This window comes from Leptodactylus fuscus, chromosome 3 (genome assembly GCF_031893055.1).
Source record: "Leptodactylus fuscus isolate aLepFus1 chromosome 3, aLepFus1.hap2, whole genome shotgun sequence".
NCBI lineage: Eukaryota > Metazoa > Chordata > Amphibia > Anura > Leptodactylidae > Leptodactylus > Leptodactylus fuscus.
The window spans coordinates 193,312,243-193,333,258 of NC_134267.1; the positions used below are offsets into that span (position 1 = coordinate 193,312,243).

At 43.3% G+C, this 21,016-nt stretch overlaps 1 protein-coding gene across 1 annotated transcript; it reads left to right on the forward strand.

Annotated features, from left to right (window-relative positions):
- Positions 1–1,513: 1,513 nt before the first annotated feature.
- LOC142198551 (coagulation factor X-like) lies at positions 1,514–18,310 on the forward strand. The gene is made up of 7 exons (XM_075269584.1): positions 1,514–1,696; positions 1,855–1,879; positions 3,989–4,102; positions 11,573–11,707; positions 13,448–13,839; positions 14,710–14,827; positions 17,670–18,310. Exons 1-7 carry the CDS (start codon positions 1,514–1,516, stop codon positions 18,245–18,247), a joined length of 1,545 nt encoding a protein of 514 aa, XP_075125685.1. The 3' UTR covers positions 18,248–18,310.
- Positions 18,311–21,016: the final 2,706 nt, after the last annotated feature.

Below are 21,016 nucleotides of genomic sequence, written 5' to 3' on the forward strand. Positions count from 1 at the left end.
GGCTGGTTAGAGGCTCCCTCCACAATTAATTGGTCCAAACTGGGCTAATTAGAGGCTCCCTCCACCATGAATTGGTCCAAACTGGGTTTTTTAGAGGCTCCCTCCACCATGAATTTGCCCAAACTGGGCTGTTTAGAGGCTCCCTCCACCATGAATTGGTCCAAACTGGGCTGGTTAGAGGCTCCCTCCACCATGAATTTCCCAAAACTTGGCTGTTTAGAGGCTCCCTCCACCATTAATTGGTCCAAACTGGGCTGGTTAGAGGCTCCCTCCACCATTAATTGGTCCAAACTGGGCTGGTTAGAGGCTCCCTCCACCATTAATTGGTCCAAACTGGGCTGGTTAGAGGCTCCCTCCACCATTAATTGGTCCAAACTGGGCTGTTTAGAGGCTCCCTCCACCATTAATTGGTCCAAACTGGGCTGGTTAGAGGCTCCCTCCACCATGAATTTGCCCAAACTGGGCTGTTTAGAGGCTCCCTCCACCATGAATTGGTCCAAACTGGGCTGGTTAGAGGCTCCCTCCACCATGAATTTCCCAAAACTTGGCTGTTTAGAGGCTCCCTCCACCATTAATTGGTCCAAACTGGGCTGGTTAGAGGCTCCCTCCACCATGAATTGGTCCAAACTGGGGTTTTTAGAGGCTCCCTCCACCATGAATTGGTCCAAACTGGGGTTTTTAGAGTCTCCCTCCACCATGAATTGGTCCAAACTGGGGTTTTTAGAGTCTCCCTCCACCATGAATTGGTCCAAACTGGGGTTTTTAGAGGCTCCCTCCACCATGAATTTGCCCAAACTCTGCTGGTTAGAGGCTCAATCCACCCTGATTTTCAAAACAAATGTTGGTGCCAACCTCAACTTACTACAAGGGCCAAATTCACTGCTGGTGACAAGCTCTCCTCACTGCAAGTGCCAAATACACATGTTTCAAGGTGTTTTCCTACTGTCAGAGAGGTGGTATTGAGTGTGTAAAGTGTGTAGTTGTTAGGCTGTGATGTTGGGGTAATAGAGGGTCTTTGGTGTGTTAGATGCCCCCAGACATGCTTCCCCTGCTGTCCCAGTGTCATTCCAGAGGTGTTGGCATCATTTCCTGGGGTGTCATAGTGGACTTGGTGACCCTCCAGACACGGATTTGGGTTTCCCCCTTAACGAGTATCTGTTCCCCATAGACTATAATGGGGTTCGAAACCCGTTCGAACACACGAACATTGAGCGGCTGTTCGAATCGAATTTCGAACCTCGAACATTTTAGTGTTCGCTCATCTCTAATGAACAGCCTTTACTGACTATTAATATAATGCAAATCAGAATTCTTTGCAATATTAAATGTCTCATTCTGGAAACAGAAATGAATGGTCTTAATTTGGCAACAGGGTGTGTGACCCATATCCTGAGTAAATTCATATGACCACATTACTCCATTTCTTTAATTTCTGGAGATATAGATCAGCAACCATATTCAACCATTATATGGCCACTTTGTTATGTATACATCCATTATCATCAGCACACCAATGTCTATTCTTACTATCCTTACCTTAGTTTTTATTGGAAGAGAAAGAGCTCATCACGTCCTACGAAAAAGAGCTAACCATTTTCTGGAGGAAATACTTCCAGGTAATCTGGAGCGAGAATGCTATGAGGAGACGTGTTCACATGAGGAGGCAAGAGAAATCTTCAAGTCTACTGAAAAGACAGTAAGCAATCTCAAGATCTCTCATTGCTGTCTGGTAGCCAGTAGAATTCAGAATACTGTGTGGGAATGGCCGGATACATTGCACATAGAGGGGGCTTATAGTATTAGCAAGCATTGTGGTTACTATATTGACTTTTTTTCTTTTCTGCTCTCTTACAGACAGAGTTTTGGTATCACTATAAAGGTGAGTAATATAATTTCTATTACATTGAGTAGTCTAGCGTCTCTTCACCTCTATTGTAGAAATCACTGTCTAGAGTAGCGGCATCCAACCCAAGGCTCACGGGCCACATGCAGCCCGGGATTACATGAAGCAGCCCAACGCAAAATCGTAAACTTACGTATAACATTATGAGTCTTTTTGTGATTGTGTGTTAAGGTGTCACATACAATAAACATACGGACGTTAGTTTAGTGTTTGTGTCCTAAAACAACTATTCTTCCACAGTGGCCCAAAGACGCCAAAAAATTGTGTGCCCCTGATCTAGAGCCAGTAGCTCTGCGAATTACGTGTCGCATAATGTCTTGCCTAGACTTCACTTAGGAAGATGTGCCAGAGTGGATCTATCAGAAGCAATAATCCCCTGCCCTAATTTAGACCGGGGCCCTTCTGCCGCAGGAAAAATTGCGTCATTTTACAGTCAGGGGAAACTGGATGGGATTTTAGTGAATCCCATGTCCGCTTTGTGGTAAAAACTGTGGTGCAGACACGCCCTGATTTCCAAAATCAAAGTGGTTTTGGAAATCGCAGCATGTCAATTACTTCCGGAAACGCTGGCGGTTTCCCTATAGGTATAATTGAAACAGAAAGTCTGCAGAGGAAACTTCTATGAAATTTCAGTCTAAAATGCATGAAAAACTGTGATGCATTGCCGCCGCGTTTTTTTCCGCAGCGCTTTTTTGCTGCGGGACACCACGTGGGGCCTTAGCCTTAGAGATGCCACTCCAGTTTAGTAAGAATAAGCTCAGCCTTAGTATATTTTTAATGGGACTTAAACCAGAAATACATAATGGAGTGTAAATCCTAACTGGTATATAAAACCTGACCATGGAGGTTGTCTTAAAGGGTACCTAAACTTTAACATTTGATTATTATTATTTTTTTAGCATTTATTACATTAAAAAATGTTGTCATTTATTAATCAATTTTGTCTCCTTTCAGTGAAATTCTGTGCTGAAATCCACTTTTTGTTATTTCCCTTTTGTCTCTCATTCACAGGGGAGTGTATAGATTCTTGTATAATGCAGAGAGGCTGAGACTTGGGGGTGTCACTTCAAACAGTTATGTCTGAGCTATTATAAAACTTAGAACAGTGGTTTTTGTGTGATATTAAACAGGAGATTCTGATAGTAAGATCAGGGGTGAACCATGGCTTTCTGCTGCCTGAAGCGGACGTTAGAAAGCCGCCCCCCCCCCCCGGGGGGGGGCGGAGCGGAGGGGGCAGGGTCAAGCGAAGGGGGTGGGGCCAAGCGTCCTTAGCAAGCAGAGAGCAGGCAGGACCTGCTCTCTGCCTGAGCGTGAGGGGCGGCCGCTGGAGCAGCGCTGCTCCAGTGGCCTCCCCAATCCACCGCTCAGTGACGATGACCCTAAGCCAGTCCAGGACAGCTTGTCCTGGACTGGCTTAGGTTGGCAAAAATGCCGCCTTCCCCTTGGCCCTGGCATAGCGCCGCCTGAAGCGGTCACTTCAGGTCGCCTCATGGGAGGTGCGGCACTGAGTAAGATCACAGTTTTATTTCCAGAGATATCATCAGCCAAGAACTAGCTGTAGCTACAGATAAATATGCCAAGACTGGTTGGTTTCAACTGGTGATATCTCTGGGGACTATACAGTTAGGACAGACGAGAATCTCATCTTTCATGTGATACCAAAGCCACTATTCTATATTTTACAATGTCTGAGATACAATTATTTGAAGTGACCCTTCAGGCCTCAACTTCCCTGCATTATACAAGTGTCCATCCACTCATACTCCAGTAAGATCCAGTGAAAGAAACAAGGGATATAATACTGAAGGGACAGAAAGTGACTTTCAGCGCAGGATTTCATGGAAAGGACCCAATATTTGTTAAAGTATATTACAACATATATTAATGTCACAAATGCTGTCAGAAAATCTAAAATTTTTTGAAGGTTCAGTTATTCTTTACTGTGTTTTCCAGGGAGGTTTTCAGTACTTACGGCAGAAAGACCGCAGGTTTCCAGGCTTGTTCTGACTTTGGGTCACATGATCAGAATAAGCAGCATCCAAACTACTACTGACTATTCACTATTTTTTGACTGTCTCTTCACAGACCTCAGCCCATGTAAAGAGAATCCGTGCCATAATGGGGGAATTTGCCAGCAGTATCACTATACATACACATGTCTATGTCCACCACGTTATTCGGGAAGGCACTGTGAAAATGGTAAGTAAATTGGTTTTGTGTTGTTCTCCACTGCCAGCGGCACATGTTCCCTAAGGAAAAGGGCTATGCAATGGGTTCTATTTCGTCCAAACCTCACTCAAGGCTTGTTCCCAGACTCGGGGTCACGTGATCAGAAACCAGCGCCCGGCACTGGATTTGTTCCATCTCCTCTCCCATGCTCACTGGTATCACCTGTATTGTGGGGGCTGGCAGACTAGATATGCTGTTACAGCAGGGGTATTGCTGAAGTAATGATTCTTGTTCATATTGTATCATTCATTCTTGGTTGTTTGACTTTCATACAGTGTTTTTACATATATTGTGCAATGCTGGTGCATAGACATTGATATTGTGTGCAGGGCTCTTTAAGTAGTTTTCTCCCATAATTCTCTGTTTCTGTTACTCCTCCCTTCTTGTTGCATCTTCTTCCTGGATATGTGTTATTCAGTCTGTAACCACTGAGCAACCATCTTGTAGAACTGAGAAAGGAATTGTGTTTTGACCGTATGGCATATCATCTCTCAAGGTAAAGACAAATAAACTACCTGAAGCAACTCCATTGCATCTCTCCACATGCAACCTGGGAACGCAGGGAATGAAATGTCAGCGCGTTCTGCTATCTGCCATTAGCTTACATACGGGAATTACAATCTCACATCTTCAGAGATTTCTCTAACATGCATCTGTGGCAGAATAGTCAAAACACAACTTTCTAGTTAAAACAAGCTATATCTGCAGCTCCTGCAGGATCTACAGACAGCCTGCAAGCAAGCACAGTGAGAATACAGCATAATCTGCAGCACGCCACACAGCCTGCAGGTGAGCTCAAAGCTGTCCTCCATCTTGAGCACATGTTCTCCTCACCACAGTGAAATAAGGGGCAGCGCCATCTTTATTGACATTTTCCACACAAAGGCACCATGTCCACAAGGAGCTATGTGGATTCCCCTGTCACTGCATCTGGGACAGTGCATCCTGCTATCAGGGACTCAGATGTGCAGGAAACAGACTCCATGTTTCAGGATGTACAAATTGAGCGATTAAAACGTGTCAGTAAACCCACGCAAAAGATTAGAGAGAACTTTGAAATAACTAAAGAAGAGTTCTGTGATAATCTTGATGAATTATGGCGAAGAACTGAACACTATATAGCAGCGCTCTCACGCCATGACAGTGACGCAGCAAAATTGGTCACCACACTAAACCGCTTATCTGCCGCCTATGAACGCCATCAGCGACTGTCTGCAAAATACGTCACATTCCTGAGTAACGCTGAATTTGATGATGCTATAGCAGAGCTAACTGAGAGGGAGAACCTATTCCAAACGAAAGATGCCGCAGTGAAAAACGCCAGAGATAAGGCAGAACTCCGCATCGCACACCTACAAGAAGTAAGGTCCCATCGGTCTACTTCATCCAAACATACGCTGTCATCCTCCAGATCCTCTCGTTCCAGAAGGTCAGCATTACACGATAAGCTTATTGAGATCCGTGCTGACGCAGAGGAGGCCAGTGTCAGACGGTCCTTTGCTGAGAAGGAAGCAGAAATGGCGCAAAGGCAAGCAGAGGCAAAAGCTGAAATGGCGAAGAAGGAAGCAGAGACAGAAGCTCAACTAAAAATTCTCCAAATGGAAAGGGAGGAAGCAGCTGCCTTAGCCAAGCTAAAGGTTCTTGAACAAGCATTAGATCAAGACGCCGACCTAGACTGCTCCATCCCTGCAGAAGTGGAAGACCCAGCTGACCGCACTGCCAATTATGTGCTGAAGCAATCATCTCCTGCACCGCCTGCTAAGTTACATGCACCAGCACCACTCCAAACCGACTACATGGCTGTGAAGCATCAGATGATGCCACCTATCCAGAGCAAGGTAATTTCCAGCATCACACATGCAGATCCTCCAGAAACTAAACCACAGCTCAACCCTTATGCTACATCATTTCACCCCGATTCATCTCGGCCCCATATGCCAGAGAATTTATACGTCCCAGGGATATCACAAGTTAATCTGGTGACACAAGGTGGGAGATCAGACATGTCGGACTTTGCCAGATATATGATACGCAGGGAGCTGATAAACAATAGTCTCTCAAAGTTCGATGACCATGCTGAGAATTATAGAGCCTGGAAATCCACCTTTGAAGCAGTGATCAGTGATCTTAACCTCACTGCCAAAGAAAAACTTGACTTGCTTGTTAACTGGTTAGGCCCAGATTCTGCAGAACGTATAAAGACATTGAGAGCAGTTCATGCGGGCCACTCAGAGGAAGGTCTTGCTGCGGCATGGGAGAGACTTGAACAGACTTATGGCAGTTCTGAAGCTATAGAAAGTGCCTTATTTAAGAGACTTCATATGTTCCCAAAAATCACCAACAAGGACAGCCGCAAGCTTCAAGATCTGAGCGACCTACTAAAGGAATTAGAGTTAGCCAAAATGGACCCACGTCTGTCAGGTCTGAGTTACCTTGACACATCTCATGGTGTTAATCCAGTGGTATCCAAACTACCATATGGCATGCAAGAAAAATGGGCCGACCTAGGTTCCAGATACAAAAGAGACCACAATGTGTCCTTCCCTCCTTTCTCTTATTTTTCCAGATTTATCAGTGACCAAGCTCGGAAAAAGAATGATCCCAGCTTTGACTTCACAGAATCCTCTCTACCAGCTTCATCATCATGTTCAAGGTATGAAACAAGCAAACGTAGAGACTTAAGGGGAACAGTATCTGTTAGGAAGACAGACGTTCCAATCGCTGCACTCTGCACCACCAAACAGGACACTCCTGTCCTTAAAGATAAAGACCCTAATAGTACGTGCCCTATCCACAAAAGGCCTCATCCCCTGAAAGAGTGTAGAGGACTTAGGGCAAAGACTTTGCAAGAACGCAGAGACATGCTCAAGGAGCTAGGAGTGTGTTACAAGTGTTGTGCTTCTTCAAAACATTTTGCTAAGGACTGTAAGGCTGTCATCAAGTGTACTGAATGCAGTAGCGACAAACATGTCGCAGCCATGCATCCTACTTCTTCATCTGACAACTCACATCCTCAAGCAGCATCTAAAGCCGTCACTGCGCATGGCGGGGAGCCATCGGCTCAAGTTTCAGCTACTACCACTGTCTCCTCCTCCTGCATGGAAGTATGTGGCAAGGATAATGGTCCCAAGTGCTGTGCCAAGGTGTGCTTGGTGAATGTCTACCCAGAAGGGCAATCTGAAAAGGCCATAAGGATGTATGCCATAATAGATGAACAAAGCAACAGGTCTCTAGCAAAGCCTAAGTTCTTCGAGATCTTCGGTATAGAAGGAGAAGCAATACCATACACTCTTAACACTTGTTCTGGTCGCATAGAGACTTCTGGCAGGAGAGCCACTGGATACGTTATCTCTCCAATTAACAGGAATATTCACATATCCCTACCAACGTTAATTGAATGTGACCAGATGCCTGATGATAGGGAAGAAATTCCTACGCCGGAAGCTGCATATCATCATTCCCACTTGAGACACCTGGCTAAGGAGATTCCTCCTATGGATGTGAATGCTGACATCCTGCTCTTGCTCGGAAGAGACATTCTCAGAGTACATAAGGTACGTCAACAATGCAATGGTCCACATGATGCCCCATATGCACAAAGACTTGACTTAGGTTGGGTAATCATTGGCAATGTATGTCAGGATAAGAGTCTCATGTCATCTCAAGTGAACTCCTTTAAAACCTTTGTGCTCAACAATGGACGCACAACCTACTTCAAGCCATGCCTTCATCACTATGAGGCAAAGGAGCATCTTCCTAACTTAAAAAGGGCACCAGACATCGTCCCTACACCTTATGACGACTTAGGAGCCACAGTGTTTCACATAACACAAGACGACAACAGAGTAGCTTTATCCATGGAAGATAAAGACTTTATCAAAATAATGGACAGTGAATGCTTCAAGGATCAATCTAACCATTGGGTTGCACCCTTACCCTTTCGGACTGGGAGGGCCAGACTTCCTGACAACCGGGAACAAGCATTATCTAGATTCATCTCCTTGCAACGTACGCTGAGAAACAAGCCTGAGATGAAAGATCACTTTGTGGCATTCATGGAAAGGATATTCCGCAACAATCACGCAGAGCCAGCTCCACCTCTGCAAGAGCATGAAGAATGCTGGTATCTTCCTTCTTTTGGAGTATATCACCCACGAAAACCCAAGCAGATCAGGGTGGTATTCGACTCAAGTGCCAAACATCATGGCGTATCTCTGAATGACGTTCTCCTCACGGGTCCAAACCTGACCAACAACCTGGTAGGGGTGCTAATGAGATTCAGAAAGGAGCCAGTTGCCATTACAGCTGACATTGAGCAAATGTTCCATTGTTTTATTGTACGAGAAGACCACCGGAATTACCTGAGGTTTCTGTGGCACAGAGACAGTGATACCAACAAGGAAATGATTGAATACCGCATGAGAGTGCATGTGTTCGGCAACAGTCCTTCACCTGCGGTTGCAACATATGGCCTACGAAGGACTGCTTCTGATGGTGAATCAGAATTTGGAAAGGATGCTCGTCACTTTGTCGAAAAAGACTTCTACGTGGACGACGCACTCAAGTCCTTGCCCACTGCTGAGGAAGCCATAGATTTGCTGAGAAGGACTCAAGGTATGCTGTCTAGAGCCTGTCTGAGGTTGCATAAAATAGCCTCCAACAGTATTGCTGTCATGAAAGCCTTCCAGCCCAGCGATCATGCCACAGAATTCAGGGACTTAAACCTAGGCATAGACGATCCTCCGGTGCAGAGAAGTCTGGGTTTGACATGGGACTTGCTAAACGATTCTCTTGGCTTCCAGGTTAATTGTGCAGACAAGCCATTCACTAAGCGTGGAGTTCTCTCAGTGGTGAATAGCCTGTATGATCCACTGGGATTTGTAGCACCATTGACTGTACAGGGCAAATTCCTACTTAGGCAGCTCTCAGAGACGATTCAGGACTGGGATGCTCCACTGCCACATGACAAGCAGCCAAAGTGGGAGTCCTGGAAAGAATCCCTACATGCCTTGGACAGAACTCACATACCACGTTGCTACACTCCAGCATCTCTCACCACAAGCCAGAGAAGGGAAGTCCACATATTCTCGGATGCATCGACTGAGGCCATCGCAGCTGTTGCCTACTTGAAGGTAATCGACAACCGCACTAAAGCTCATGTTGGATTTCTGTTTGGGAAAGCTAAACTAGCCCCTAAACCTGAACATACGATCCCGAGGCTTGAACTTTGTGGTGCTGTACTGGCTGTAGAGATCGCAGATTTTATACAGTATGAGCTGGACATTCATGTGGACGATGTTCAATTCTATACAGACAGCAAGGTTGTCCTGGGTTACATAAACAACCAGACAAAACGCTTCTACGTCTATGTTAGTAACCGCGTTGAAAGGATTAGGAAATCCTCTAAACCTGAGCAGTGGCACTATGTTCCATCTCATCTCAACCCTGCAGATTGTGCCACCAGACCATCATCGGTCAGTGCCTTTGCTAAATCCTCTTGGTTAACAGGTCCAGAATTCTTGCTGAACGAAGGAAAAGAAACATCTGGTCAAGACGTCTTCAATCTTCAAGATCCTGACAACGATCCTGAGATTCGTCCTGAAGTGAGTACCCTCATCACCAGGTCTGTAAGGAGGTCCGGCCTGGACTGTCACCGCTTTGAACGCTTTTCTAGATGGCTGAAGCTTGTACGCACCATCGCAAGACCTCTTGTTCCCGTATCTGTGGACCCGGATTCTCCTGCTATTCTTACTCCAGCGACTCTCCTCACTCAGAAGCTCGGATCTGTTCCTAGTCCACCTGAAGAACTTTCATCTGGAAACATCTATCGGAAACAGTGGAAACACGTTCAGCATCTGGCCAATTGCTTCTGGAGCAGATGGAAAAAGGAGTATTTGGCTCTTCTTCAAGGACGAAGAAAGTGGCAGCAGGTTAAACCTAACTTACAGGTGGGAGATGTCGTTTTGATGAAGGACCAGAAAGTGGAAAGAAATGCATGGCCTATGGGACTCATCTCAAAAATCTTTCCCAGCGAGGATGGTAGAGTCCGTAAGGTGGAAGTAACCATCACACGACAAGGTGACTCCAAGACATTCATCAGACCTGTATCTGAGACTGTCCTCCTGTTACCTGTCGAGGAATGAGTCAAGCAAAGAACATTGCAAGTACATTGACTCAGTTGACTCGTCACTGGACTATCCCAGGAACAGCGATATACCGTGCATTTGACGCATTCAATATTTTCAACTGTTCCTGAATACATGTTCACAGTTATTGTTATTTTTCCTTGTTTTTGCATTTTGTCTTTCAGGGTTCCAGAATATACCAGATGCACATTTATGTTAAGTAGTGAAATCCAAGGATTTCAGACGGGGAGTATGCTGTTACAGCAGGGGTATTGCTGAAGTAATGATTCTTGTTCATATTGTATCATTCATTCTTGGTTGTTTGACTTTCATACAGTGTTTTTACATATATTGTGCAATGCTGGTGCATAGACATTGATATTGTGTGCAGGGCTCTTTAAGTAGTTTTCTCCCATAATTCTCTGTTTCTGTTACTCCTCCCTTCTTGTTGCATCTTCTTCCTGGATATGTGTTATTCAGTCTGTAACCACTGAGCAACCATCTTGTAGAACTGAGAAAGGAATTGTGTTTTGACCGTATGGCATATCATCTCTCAAGGTAAAGACAAATAAACTACCTGAAGCAACTCCATTGCATCTCTCCACATGCAACCTGGGAACGCAGGGAATGAAATGTCAGCGCGTTCTGCTATCTGCCATTAGCTTACATACGGGAATTACAATCTCACATCTTCAGAGATTTCTCTAACATGCATCTGTGGCAGAATACTAGAGAATTGTAATAGTAAAGCCAGCCTCTATAGTTCTGGAAATACCAGCGAACACAGGAAAGGAGGTGAATCAACTTGGGTACCTGGGTCCTGGGTTTGATCATGTCACGCCCCAAGAACTTGGGAACCTGAGGCTTGGGTGTAATAGATCCCCAGAGGGTTTGGTCCCTAGATAACAACTCTACATAATATGAGGTGCTTAAGGCCGTGACCCCATGTGGGATAAACAAAGCAGCAGAAATTGCCATAGAAAAAAACGCAGCGTTTTACAGTCCCTGCATAGTGGATGGGATTATAGTTATGGATTTGGAAACCGCAGTATGTCAATTATGCCTACGGAAATGCTAATTGCTTCCCTATAGTTCTAATGGAAGCAGAAAGGCCACCTCGGCGGACTTTCTGTGAAAAGTGCTGCAGAAAAAAACATGATGCGTTGCCGCCGTCATTTTTCTCACAGCACTTTTTTGCTCAGCCTTCTACATGGGGCCTTAGCCTATATTTCAGCGTTATGTTTTAAACATTATGTGAAAATGAGCAAACAAATGTATTAATGGTATGACTAAGTGTAACTTTCTTTACTCACAGTGCGGTATGAGTGCTGGTATAACAATGGTGGATGTTGGCAGTACTGTGCAGATACAGCCCGAGCACTTAGTGTGACCTGCTCCTGTGCACAGGGGTATACCTTGGAGGAAGACGGGAAGAAATGTGCCAAATCTGGTAGGCTGTATCTTACCTTTAATTTCTACAATGATACCACAAAAAGGACTACTGTTTAATATAAAGTGCAATAAGCATTAGCAATTGTATATTATAATGCAATGCTCATAATCCTTCAGTATGTCTATAGGAACAGGATTACATAGAGCAGTGGTCTCCAACCTGCGACTGCTCAGTAGAGATGAGCGAACAGTAAAATGTTCGAGGTTCGATATTCGTTTCGAGTAGCCCCTCAATATTCGACTACTCGAATCGAATATTGAATCCTATTATACGCTATGGGGGGAAAATGCTTGTTTCAGGGGTAGGCAACGTTCGATCAAATTACACTTACCAAGTCCACAAGTGAGGGTCAGGCTGGATCCTCCGAGAAGTCTTCTCCGTGCAGCATCCCCGCGGCGTCTTCCGGCTCTGAATTCACTCTGCCAGGCATCAGGCCTGGGCAGAGCCGACTGCGCATGTCCGCACTACAAGCGGGCATGCGCAGTCGGCTCTGCCCAGGCCCGATGCCTGGCAGAGTGAATTCAGAGCCGGAAGACGCCGCGGGGAAGCTGCACGGAGAAGACTTCTAAAGGTAGGAGAAGAACCAGCGTTGATTGGCCGACTGTATAGCATTCAGCCAATCAATGCTGGTTCTGCATCAAACTTTTCCATTCGAATAGCGAGTGGTACTCGATCGAATACTACTCGCTCATCTCTACTGCTCAGCTGCTACAATACTACAGCCCAATACTACCACAGCTTTGACAAATGACTTTTCAATAAATATTCACATAACTTGTTCAATGAAAATTGTTGAAGCCCTATAGAAATTTCACAATAAATGCACAAGGCATAGTTAAAATAGCTCTATCAATTCTTTCAGGCTCAGTTCCTTAGATTGTCAGTTCCCCCGCACCATGAAAGAGTAGGGGAACTGTCTAAGTGCCCTCTCACACTGCCCAGTTTGGGTGATTGTTCATGTCCGAGTACTTTTAGGGCATGTAATGGATGCCATTATTTAAAGCAGTGTTTCCTTATACCCAATCATTTGTCCATGGGAGAAACAGGATAAGAAATGACAGCAATGTCACTCATTGATCTTCCTGGTACAATTTCTCTAAACAGCTTCATAGTCAGCCCTTATGTACACTGTGCTATCTGAGGAGGGCCATGTGACTCTGCAGCGCCTTGGCAAGTTTGCTGGTCTGTTCAGTATGTGTAGTTGCACCCACTGTTCTGTTATTATTAGCACATTAACAGATATTGATAACTTTGTCTTAGGATAGGTCATCAATTTCAGATTGTTGGGGGTTCAGCAGCCAACACCCCCACCGGTCAGATGTTCTGAGCAGCATCTGGTGCTGGAACCAAAAGTAAAGCTCCATTCTGTGTGTAGTGGCTGGCCGGGGTCAAGTGAATGGGATCTAAGCTGTGGCCATTACTCACGGAAAGGACTGATCTTCCAGCTCCGTTCTCTTCTGGAAATAACTGATTGGTGGGGGTGCCAGCTATTAGACCTCCCCCGATCTAATACTGGTCTGTTAAACCAGAAAACTACTTTAATGTATAGATGCCGGCTATCATGACAGCATTTTCTGCAAGGATTCTAAAACATGATTTTTGACGCCATCCAAGGGTCATGGTAGATAAGAAATCCGCACTAGCGCCATTCAATCCATAGCAAAGAATTAATTTAGGTACCTTGTAATTTCAGTCAGTAATACCACACAATAATCCAGGTTTCTAATTCACTTCCAGCTAGTTTCCCATGTGGACTCACAACCAGTTCTCCACGCTCACTGCTACATCTACAAGATACTCTTAGCCGTTCCAATTTGCCTGAAGAAGAGGATTACCTTTCCAATTCCACAGATGTCACAACCCTTGCCCATAGTGTGAATGAGAACTTAGAGAAGCAGCAGAGACTTAAGACAGAGTGGTATCACACTTCAGAAAGTGATGTGGAGAATAGCACATCTCATAATGTTACTGGAATAAACAGTAAGAACATTACTATGGGAGAGGAGGATGGGAATGGAACAACCTGGTACAATGACTACACTGGCAGAATCCTGAACAATGAAGGTGGATTAGACAACTCTCGAATTGTTGGTGGGATGCGCTGCAACCTGGGACAATGCCCCTGGCAGGTATGTGAACATTTTCATTCATTTATCAATTTTTATTGTCTTACTTTAGACCAATATCTTGCACCAAAAGATTAGTGAGAATTTAAGAGGCAACAAAACAAAAATGTTAATTGTTTTACTGTTTTATGCCAACCTCACCAGTTTCCAGAAAATTGGGCAAAATGACTTCACCCAAGGTGATGTGGCTTCCCAAAGACCACCATATTTACTTTAATTTATTGCAGAAACTGGTATTATAGCTCAAATCTACGCAAGTTACTAGACAGCACTGATCCAAGTGTTTGGTACACTGCGGGTCAGAGAGGTGTCAAATTTATTACAGAAAACTCCATATTGTGAAATCAGAGTTGGAGCCAGTTTTGGGTTAAGAAAAACTTTATGGACTCATTCTTCAAAATAGAATGCAATATTGTTAATTATTTTATATATTGTATAATTAATTTTATGCATTGTTATTACTTTCATAGGAATTCAATCACTGACTTTTTTTTTTTGGTTTGTTTCATGCATTAGAGGAGCTTTACTGCTTCAGTCTGACCATGGCTGTCAGATATATATACTGTATATATGAGTCTGGAAAAATACTGGTTTCAGAGGTTTGGCCTACTGACTCCACAGCCCTACTTGTGAAACCCTTTTAACTCTTGTAATGTATAAATGGAAGACAAAATAATACAGTTTTCACATATTCTATAGAGATACTTAGTTTTTGTTATCCAGTATTTTTGATAAACACCACCTTCCTATCCTGTTACCTATAAAGTGTGCTCACTATTTAGCAGTTGCCGACCCTCAGGGGTCAAAATCTAAGGGGTTTCCACAGTTCACATTAGTATTTTATATCTTTCGCTCTTTATGCTGTCACTTAAGGTTATGATTCGCACGGCTCGAGGAACAGACTTCTGCAGCGGGAGCCTGATAAGTCAGCGCTGGGTAGTGTCTGCCGCCCACTGCTTTGAATCTGTTAACCCACATCATGTGACTATCGGTAAGTTGTCTCCACAATACACCGACATAATATATATGGAGAAACTGGTCAGAGTATTTAAAATCGTTCCATATTTTACAGTCCTATGAAAAAGTTTGGGCACCCCTATTAATCTTAATCATTTTTAGTTCTAAATATTTTGGTGTTTATAACAGCCATTTCAGTTTGATATATCTAATAACTGATGGACACAGTAATATTTCAGGATTGAAATGAGGTTTATTGTACTAACAGAAAATGTGCAATATGCATTAAACCAAAATTTGACCGGTGCAAAAGTATGGGCACCTCAACAGAAAAGTGACATTAATATTTAGTACATCCTCCTTTTGCAAAGATAACAGCCTCTAGTCGCTTCCTGTAGCTTTTAATCAGTTCCTGGATAAAGGTATTTTGGACAAACAATTCACGTTCAGTTAAGTTAGATGGTCGCCGAGCATGGACAGCCCGCTTCAAATCATCCCACAGATGTTCAATGATATTCAGGTCTGGGGACTGGGATGGCCATTCCAGAACATTGTAATTGTTCTTCTGCATGAATGCCTGAGGATTTGGAGCGGTGTTTTGGATCATTGTCTTGCTGAAATATCCATCCCCGGCGTAACTTCAACTTCGTCACTGATTCTTGAACATTATTCTCAAGAATCTGCTGATACTGAGTGGAATCCATACGACTCTCAACTTTAACAAGATTCCCGATGCCGGCATTGGCCACACAGCCCCAAAGCATGATGGAACCTCCACCAAATTTTACAGTGGGTAGCATGTGTTTTTCTTGGAATGCTGTTTCTTTTTGGACGCCATGCATAACGCCTTTTTTTATAACCAAACAACTCAATTTTTGTTTCCAAAATGAAGCTGCCTTGTCCAAATGTGCTTTTTCATACCTCAGGCAACTCTATTTGTGGCGTACGTGCAGAAACGGCTTCTTTCTCATCACTCTCCCATACAGCTTCTATTTGTGCAAAGTGCGCTGTATAGTTGACCGATGCACAGTGACACCATCTGCAGCAAGATGATGCTGCAGCTCTTTGGAGGTGGTCTGTGGATTGTCCTTGACTGTTCTCACCATTCTTCTTCTCTGCCTTTCTGATATTTTTCTTGGCCTGCCACTTCTGGGCTTAACAAGAACTGTCCCTGTGGTCTTCCATTTCCTTACTATGTTCCTCACAGTGGAAACTGACAGGTTAAATCTCTGAGACAACTTTTTGTATCCTTCCCCTGAACAACTATGTTGAACAATCTTTGTTTTCAGATCATTTGAGAGTTGTTTTGAGTAGCCCATGATGCCACTCTTCAGAGGAGATTCAAATAGGAGATCAACTTGCAATTGGCCACCTTAAATACCTTTTCTTATGATTGGATACATCTGGCTATGAAGTTCAAAGCTCACTGAGGTTACAAAACCAATTTTGTGCTTCAGTAAGTCAGTAAAAAGTAGTTAGGAGTATTCAAATCAATAAAATGATAAGGGTGCCCATACTTTTGCACCGGTCAAATTTTGGTTTAATGCATATTGCACATTTTCTGTTAGTACAATAAACCTCATTTCAATCCTGAAATATTACTGTGTCCATCAGTTATTAGATATATCAAACTGAAATGGCTGCTGCAAACACCAAAATATTTAGAACAAAAAATGATTAAGATTAATAGGGGTGCTCAAACTTTTTCATAGGACTGTAGTTATTGGAAAATGTTTCTTGCACTGTAAAATTAAAATGTAGATTGTTGAATTAAAAAAAAAATAAAATTAAAATGTAGACTATATCAGGCCCATATTACAACACTGATCTATATACAATATATATATATATATATTTTTTTTTTTTTTCTCAGCAGCAATGGGTTACAAAATATGTAGGAAGGCCACAGGAATATTATCACGTTCACCACAATCTACCAGTTAGTTGATCAGTAGACAGTGGGGAAAAAACTAGTACTAAGTAGTTGCAGTAACCCATACTAACCAAATTACAGTTGTCAGTTGTTATAAGACAACTGTGAGGCTGCATTCACACTGAGTAACGCTGGCGTTTTTTGTGCTTATTTTTGCACATAGCGCCGCGTTAACGCCGGGCAACACCACCGCAAAATAGCGCGGCGTATACGTGGCGCTATGTGCAAAAATAAGCACAAAAAACGCCAGCATTACTCAGTGTGAATGCAGCCTAAGATGGTAGCAGAGTCTAATAGATTTGTACTCACACATACCATGACGCAGGTATCCTCCAGAAAAAGAAGGATGAAGCCAGAAGGCACATTAAAAAATGAGCAATAATAATTGTGTGATATGTTACAGATGTGCTACGTATTTTCCTTTATGGTGATGCCCCACATTGCAGAAAAGCAGCTTTTTTTTTTGTTGGAGATTTTGCAGCATTTTTTGAGCCAAAGCCAGGAGTGCATTGATAAGAAGGGAGAAGTGTAAGAGCTTCCGATATATTTCCCATTTCTCTTGTAGTCACTCTTGGATTTGGCACAAAAAAACCACAGCAAAACCTGAACAAAGAATAAAAGCAGGTTTTCCACAATATGGGGCCATAGCCAAAGGCTCCAAGTTGTGAGAAAACAGCACAAAAAAAAAAAAAGCTGCATTTTACAGTACCAGCAAAGTGAATGAAAGTTTGGCAAATCCCATCCACACATAGGCCCCAAGAAGTACAGTCAGTCATCAGGTCACATACTTTGTACTGTGCTTAGAGTCTAGTGTGAAAAGCGCTTTACAAATGGTGGCGGTTGTTACAAATCTGCACTAATGCCTTTGAAGGGAGATGGACACCAGCTATTTTTCACATCAGCTTCCATATCTTCTATGCTCATGTATCCATCTATTTTCTAGGAGATAATGATAAATATCTGCGGGATCCAGATGAGCAGAAAATTGCAGTACTGAAAGTTATTTCCCATCCATACTATTTGGGGGAATATTATGACCATGACATTGCCCTTTTGTACTTGCGTAGCCCTGCCATCCTCAGCGATTACACACGAACAATCTGCTTGCCTAGCCCTGGGCTTGGACGTCTGCTAACTCAAGAGGGTGAGATAGGGCAAGTAAGTGGCTGGGGGGCAACACGATATAAAGGGCGTGCCAGTCGCTTTCTACTAAAGGTTCGACTACCCATTGTCAGTCAAGACACCTGCCTGGCTTCTACTGATTTGGTACTAACAGGAAACATGTTTTGTGCTGGATACAACATCGAAGCAAGAGACTCTTGTAAAGGAGACAGCGGAGGGCCGTTTGCTGTGCTATATCGCAACACCTGGTATCTGGTAGGTGTGGTAAGCTGGGGAGAAGGATGTGCCCAAGAAGGCAAATATGGAGTGTATACAAGAGTCTCCAATTATATCTCATGGATAAAGGACACCATTATAGAAACTGAGGGCATAGACGAGGAAGTTTCTAAAACATTATAAAGCCAAATTGGTATTTTTTCTAAAGTTTCAATAGGAAGTAAACCTTTGGACTAAAAAGACAACATCTGGAAATACGTCTTCAGGAAGGAAGACTTGGCAATGTCACATTCATTACAAACGCAGCATATATTTTGGTAATATAAGCTACCTATATAGGAAACGGACAGGAGCACAAATATGAGTATGGGTTAAAGAATCGGCTACTGACAAAACTACCAAAATCACAGCCAAAATGAGTAGATTCCATGAGCCTATACAACAAGTCAGTCAGCAAATGTTTCATGGCTATTTGCAAATTTACAGGTATTAAAGATTCAAGTTATACATATTAAAACCTTGTGAAGTTTCCCAGATTCCTGCTGATCTTCTTAAAATATAAGAATCCGTATGAATGGTTGTGATGGGCCCGGGTTCACTGTTAACTTACACCAGTGAGTGTTGTCCATGGTCTCCACATACAATACACGTTCCTATTGACTTTAATAGGCATCTTTTGTTTTTCTAGGCTCAGGCACAATTTTGGCCAGTTTTGTGGCCCAAACACACATATTGAAATCTAGGCGTTCAGCAAAATTACAGACAATACATGGATACTCTGTGTGCTTTCCATTTCTCATGGATGCAAGACATTAGAAATCATGGCAATTTGGTTAAAAAAAACAAATCACCCATATCATGTATGTGTGCTGTCTGTATTCTTCCCAAACGCCATACATACCCATTTATTTTAATGCGTTTATTCAGAAGTTTTCTTTTTTTTGTTAACTCATTCATCACATTAAGTGATACGAAAATAAATGAAAAGTCTAAAGAAGCCTGTAGAAAAAAAATTGTCATCTGTTTTTCACAGACCCAGAGACATATATGTATATGAAATAAAAAAAAAAAAAAAAAAGTTAATGACTTTCACAAAAATGAAAAACAGATCGATAATGGACAGCAAAACCCCCGCAAATGAGCAGAATGAGGTGCTGTATGTAAATAGCATGGACCTCAGATATCCTTAGATGTGTGAATGAGGCCTAACTGCTGTCTGCAGAGAACACAGACAGCACATGGCAATAAAATAGGCGGTAACTTGCTTTAGTGGGAAAACTCCTTTAAATTTTAAAGTATTGTAAATAGAGCAGCAATTGTTGTATTAAAAATAAAAATATTACATTTCCAAATATGTGTTTTTTGTACCTCAGTCAAAGCAGATTTGCACTTGTGCGTGTGCTTCACTCTATTGGGAGATGCTAAGGGTGCACTTACATCGCATTCTCTGTAACCATTTACCAGGTTTAAAGGGTACGTTCAGATGGCGGAAAATGAAGAGTAATTCCTCTTCATTTTCCACTGCTGACGTTTTTGCCCGTGGTCGGCTGCGACTAGATGCTGATGCAGGGCATCGGTATTCTGTTGCGTCTCTCTGCTGCTGATTAGGCCCAGATGAATGGGCCTAATCTGCAAGGAGTTTTAAATCTGCGGCAAGATCAAGCAGGATTCGGGGGGTGAAATCCATGAACGTATCCTAAAGGCTAAGGCCCCACGGGCCGTATCCGCAGCACTAAAGCGCTGCGGGAAGAACCGCTGCGTAAACGCATTGCGGTTCTTTCCGCAGCGCTTTTAAGAGAAAGTTCAGAGTTTTCCTCTGCGGACTTTCTCTTAACATTATATCTACGGGAAAGCCGCCAGTGTTTCCCGTAGATATAATTGACATGCTGCGATTTACAAAGCTGCAACGGCTTTGCAAATCGCAGCGTGTCCACGCTGCTATCTTTTCCGCAGTGGGGATGGGATTTGCATGAATCCCATCCACTTTGCCTGCACTGTACAACTCCGCGATTTTTCCCGCAGCATCTCTGCTGCAGGCAAATCGTGGTGTTTACATCCCGTGGGGCCCCGGCCTAACGGAGCCATTAAAAAAAAATGTATACACGTGGACAAAATTGTTGGTCCCTCTCTGTTAATGAGCGAAAATCCCACAATGGTCACAGAAATAACTTGAATCTGACAAAAGTTATAAATAAAAAAATTCTATGAAAATGAAGAAATGAAAGTCATACATTGCTTTTTGCTTCAACAGAATTTTTTGAAAAATAAAACTCATGACACAGGCCTGGACAGAAATGATGGTTCCTGTAACTTAATGTTTTGTTGTACAACCTTTTGAGGCCATCACTACAATCATATGATTCCTGTAACTGTCAATGAGACTTCTGCACCTCTCAGCAGGTATTTTGGCCCCTCCTCATGAGCAAACTGCTCCAGTTGTCCCGGGTGTGAAGGCTGCCTTGTCCAGACGGCATGTTTCAGCTCCTTCCAAAGATACTCAATAGGATTTAGGTCAGGGCTCATAGAAGGCCACTTCAGAATAGTCCAATGTTTTCCTCTTAGCCATTCTTGGGTGTTTTTAGTTGTGTCTTGTGGGTCATTATCCTGGTACAAGACCCATGACCTGCGACTGAGACCAAGCTTTCTGACACTGGGCAGCACATTTCTCTCTAAAATCCCTTGATAGTCTTAAGATTTCATTGTACCCTGAAGCAGCTACTGGAAATTTTCAAAAATTTAAATGGTCGGAGTTTTTATGTGCAGTAGATTGTGGGTGCTGGGGAAGAGGAGGGGGTGTCTTGGTTGTCTGTCTGCCCCTTCCCTGAGCTTGAGGACTGGGTTTTTCCCCCGCTTGGAATTCAGCTGAATATAGGGTATCTGCAGTGCTCCCATTAACCCCTTCCCAACGGAACAGGAGCACTGCAGATCCCCTATATTCAGTAGAGCGGGCAC

Excerpts from the sequence above, each read along its gene's own strand:
- LOC142198551 (XM_075269584.1), top strand. The coding sequence starts at position 1,514 with ATGTCTATTCTTACTATCCTTACCTTAGTTTTTATTGGAAGAGAAAGA. Across the intron at positions 1,880-3,988 it reads GTTTTGGTATCACTATAAAG|ACCTCAGCCCATGTAAAGAG; the intron begins GTGAGTAATATA and ends GTCTCTTCACAG. Across the intron at positions 14,828-17,669 it reads CCCACATCATGTGACTATCG|GAGATAATGATAAATATCTG; the intron begins GTAAGTTGTCTC and ends TCTATTTTCTAG.